Source organism: Thrips palmi, unplaced genomic scaffold (assembly GCF_012932325.1).
Source record: "Thrips palmi isolate BJ-2018 unplaced genomic scaffold, TpBJ-2018v1 HiC_scaffold_7, whole genome shotgun sequence".
Taxonomy (NCBI): domain Eukaryota; kingdom Metazoa; phylum Arthropoda; class Insecta; order Thysanoptera; family Thripidae; genus Thrips; species Thrips palmi.
In genome coordinates this window covers 11,375,836-11,380,526 of record NW_023144634.1, presented here as the reverse complement: position 1 = coordinate 11,380,526, position 4,691 = coordinate 11,375,836, and the positions used below count along the sequence as shown (strand labels likewise).

Here is a 4,691-nt window from a genome sequence, read left to right as displayed (position 1 = left end):
AATGCTCTTCCAGAACGGAAGTGAGAGATGACAGTTTTGATGAGAAATCTACGCTGCGAAGTTCATCCGCCGCGTAGATTTCGCATATTAACTACCATTTTTGACTGCTGTTGTCTTTCTCCTCACTTCCGTTCTGGGAGGGCGTTGGAATACCCTATCCCCTGAACCGGAAGTCAACGAACAAAAGTGAGTCCCATCCATCACTTCTGCGCATACGCACACGTCCCCCCTCCAGTCAGAGTTTCTAACGAACCAGCCTTTGCTTAGAAGCGGTTATTATTCTTATGTTCACTGACTTCCGGTCCAGGGATTTGTTGAAATAACCTAATTAGAAAGCTCTCCGTACCTTCCCTTTAATCGTTCTTCTGTACCAAGATCGTCTTAATCATCTTCTAGTAGGGTATTTTCGAGGATCGTGGAACGGATGTCAACATACGACGCCACGGGATCTTAAAGTAGTACCAAGTGGTACAAATTCTGATGCAGGAACTCAAATGCATATCTATTTAGTTTTAATGGTTATTCTGTTAAAATTTTGACCGAGGGGTATGCACTCTCAAAATCAGTGACCCGACCATTACGTCTATTATGCCTCAAAATTTCAGAGACTTAGCTTCAAATAGCCCAAAACAACCGGCAAAATCCTGAAAATTTCGGCTGTTACGCTATTATTGCGCGAACTATTATTGCGCGCGCTTTTACGGAAAGAGTGACCCGACTATTACACGAGTGCATACCCCCTCGATTGCGACCTGCAGATCCGAGTTTCGTTTTGTTTTCATGTCACGTTATGGCGAACATTGTGACTGTTGACTTCCGACTGCCGATGCAGGATCTCTGAATGTACCCTATTCCGTTTTCCTTCAGTCGTAAGTGGCTTCGTTTTAGTTCATAGGTCTCTTTCACGTTACACGCAAGCGGCTTATCATCGTGACCCTCAGAGTGAATGAAAATGGAACGAATTCCCGACTTCGCGTTGCTGAGCGTGTTCCGGTGGCTGGATGCGAAGGACCTGCTGGTTGCCCGCACCGTCTGCCACCAGTGGAGAACCATTGGCGACCGCTGGTACGCCTGGAAGAACGTGCTCATCAGCGACGTCTTCGCTGGAAGGCAGCTCTTCGAGGTAACTATAACCTACAGCTTTTCGAGGCTATTCTTGTCCGATTGTTTGGGGACAGTCGTAAAGCGCACTGTTCAGTGCACTCTAGAGTTCTTGCGGATAAGTCATCACCGTAAGCTACGGACAAAATTGATTCATTGTGATTCCGGATGGGCTTGTCCATATTACGGAGTTTGACATCTGTATTACGGATGAAAAGGATCTTCTGGTTTTGAGAATTTCGGTACGGACGATATTATCCGTTAATACAAACTCAACTATTGATCCATAATTACGGCTACTACACCCATCCGTATTATCAACTCAACTTGTCCGTAATCCTGATCTGAACCTATCAATCCATACTTTCATTAACTTAACTTCAATATGAAGAATAATAAGGTGAAATATAGTTTCATTAGTTTTCAAAATAAGAAAAGTACTTTTCATGTATCACATTTTGAATTTTTGTAATTAAAAAAAAAAACATTTTTGTCATTTTTTGTCGAACTTTTTTCTACTTGGACTCGGAACAAGGCTTGATATTGATAAACCCATAATAAAATCTGTCGACAAGTCACCAAAGAATAAATTCTTCGCAAAACGACTCATGTTTGTCTAGACCAAGAACGCAAGAAGACTTTTTACCCCCAGATTCTATGTCAACTAAATATGGCAATGAAGTGAAACGTATTACCTAATGACATAACTGACCTAAATGATTAAGAAATTGGCCGCTTAACATTATTGTTGAAAACCCTGAATCTGAAGCCTGTCAAGCACATTTTAAGCTTGAAACATGGAAATCACTAGTTCTGCCAATTTTGGCTGTATCTTCACTAGGGTCCCCCCACCCCCCAGCGGGATTCACCTGACTGAAAGAGATTTAAGCAAAATCATACCTGTTGGGAAAATTCTTCCGAAAAGTGACTGAGCCCTTGTGGATCTCTATCCGGAAAAATACTTTTAAAAAAGTAGTATTCTTCCGAATAGTGTTTTTAGCAGCCCGAAACCTTATTCGGAGGAAAGCTTTCTTCCGGATAGTCACAACCACAGCGGAGTGGGAGAAGAGGTCCATTTAGAGGAAGGACCGTGTGGAAAATACTTCAAAAGCGTTTGCGTTTCTATTTTCAGGCTGTGCTTCGCGTGGCGCCGTGTGTCGGCGTAATGTCAGTCACCCTTGACTACCCCCACCCAAGTTTGGTGACGACCTCTTGCGCCACCAGAAGCCTCACCCTCTCCGTGTGGGACGACCGCGCATTCATGGCATGGCGGGTACTGAAACATCAGGTAGGCGGTTGGGTCTTCTGACTAGGTGGTCAAAAAACATATTTTTGTAGTCGTATTAGAAATTTTTGAACGTTTAAGGGAGGGTGGGGCAGTTCGTCGCGGGGGCAGTTCGTAACAACCACCCATATTTACGCAATGAGGGATCCTGAAGGAAATGTGAGCGTGAACCATCTTTCCTTTTAAGGGGGGCGGGAACGCCAGAAATGGTGATTTAATGCAAAATTTTGAATTTATGAATTTTAGTTAGTTTTGACCTGAAAACCTTTACTTACCAAGTTTTTGAAAAAGGTCTGAATACGTCACAATATATTAAATTGTTATAATAATAGGATGAATACATCACTATTCGTTGTCAAAAACATCGTTAACTCTTCGTCTGACAGAATTTTCACATGCAACGTAACTGGTTTGGAAGTCAGTACGGGTGAAAGTGCGCTACCATTGATATCGGTCAAAACTTAAATTTCCATGTCACGGGAGTATCCGTCTGGGCTTCCCCGGTAAATGATCATCCCCGGGCACTTGTTTCATATTTTGGCATCATATTTTACGGACGCAACGCACCCTCGGACATTAACGTAGCCCTGACCGAGCCTAGCGGGGAGCAGCATGAGTTTCTTCGTGCTCCCTGCGGCAGTTTGTGACAGATTCGGACGGGGCACTTAGCAACAAAGCGAAATCCCTTAAAATGAACATTTAAAATGCGGAAGCATGCGTAATGGTAACACTTTGTGATTATAGAATGGATTAATGGAAATTTTTCTATTTGAGCCATAAGTTCCATCTAAATGCAACAGTTATGGATCGTTGGACATTGAAGACCTTAGACGTTGTAAAACGTCCTTATTTTCACTCAGAACCAAAAACATGTGTTAGCATCTTTTGTTCGCATTTTGCAAAATGAACCTTTTTCACGCTCACATTATAATGGAAAATGCTAAAGAAAGCCACGACAACACTTTCATGTCAAGGTCTATTTAAGTACTTTTTCGTTTTTAGTGCAGCTCTTACTGGCCTTTGTTGACTGCTATGTGATTGTTACAAACTGCCCCACTGCTGTTACGAACTGCCCCGGCCCTGGGCAGTTTGTATATGCAAGGGTTTGAATTGCGCCCTATAATTTTCGTCGAACGAACTTGTGAGCGTCTGCTGGCGTTCTCTAGTCTACGTCAGACGTATTGAGGTCAGACTCAATTTAGTACAAAAACACGGCTGATAGACAAACGATTATGATCTCTATGTTCCAAATTCTGTTACAAACTGCCCCACCCTCCCTTACCTTCGTTTACATACGGCTTCAAAATGTAAGGTGTTTTAATCCAATTTTTCGTAAGGGAGTAAAAGGAGACGCAACAAAAGTTAACAAAACATACCAAATTTCACTGCGCGCAATTTTCCTCCGGAAGTTCTTAACTTTTTGACAATCGGTTTCCGGCATCTTTTTTTTATTGAGGATTGCTGGCAACCGTTTTTCGACCTTTGTCGACTTTGGTTTTACTATCATCTGTCTTCGGTGTCGTCTAATGATTGTGTCACGATCTTTCCGCTGACATTTCTCGTGTCTTTTTATTTTAGATGGAGCTAGGATATCTTCGTGAGCTGCGGGTTCACATGCATGGCGACACAGCAAAGTTTCAGAAGCTGATGAGAGAAATCTGCGCGGCCAGAGGTCTCGAGAAGATCACTCTGCAAAACTACAGGTAGTTATCAACTAAAGAAGGATAATTCTGTACGAATATCATTTAACATACCTTTAATACGCCATACATGGGGTTTAAGGGGAGGTTCTGGTGAAAATGCTATTTTCTCCTAGATAGGTCCCACTGTGAAAATTAGTTAAAAATTTGATGTCTTACCAAGTAATTATTAAAAATTTTCAATGGGGACTCACATTCTATGCCCTGAACCCAGTCGCAGAGCCTTTTTCTCCTATTTAGGCTATAACTTTATAAATCTTCATGCGCATACTATTTTGTTGTAAAAGGTTGGCCTAGACATTTTTCACTTCTTCAATTCATTTTTAAAAGATGCCGGCATGCACAACTCAAAATGTAAATTACATTTTCATTCGCAAGCTTTCTAACCAATCATTTCACTATAATTGATCAAAAATGTATAAAATAGACAAATTTTAGGGACTTTTCAGCTTAAAAAGCTTACAGGTAATAATATAATGGAAATTTTGAGCTATGCATGCCGGAATTTTTTGAAAATGAATCGAAGAAGTGAAAAATGTCAAGGTCAACCTTTTACAACAAAATAGTATGCGCAAGGAGATTTTTAAAGATACAGCCAAAATAGG

At 41.4% G+C, this 4,691-nt stretch overlaps 1 protein-coding gene across 1 annotated transcript in view; it reads left to right on the top strand.

Annotated features, from left to right (window-relative positions):
- The first annotated feature begins 245 nt into the window (after positions 1–245).
- The window catches only part of LOC117652229 (flocculation protein FLO11), an 8,788-nt gene continuing 4,342 nt past the window's right edge, over positions 246–4,691 (top strand). The window contains 4 exon segments of the mRNA XM_034396969.1: positions 246–272; positions 896–1,123; positions 2,234–2,389; positions 3,965–4,089. Coding sequence (XP_034252860.1) covers positions 947–1,123; positions 2,234–2,389; positions 3,965–4,089 — 458 coding nt within the window. The 5' untranslated portion in view covers positions 246–272; positions 896–946.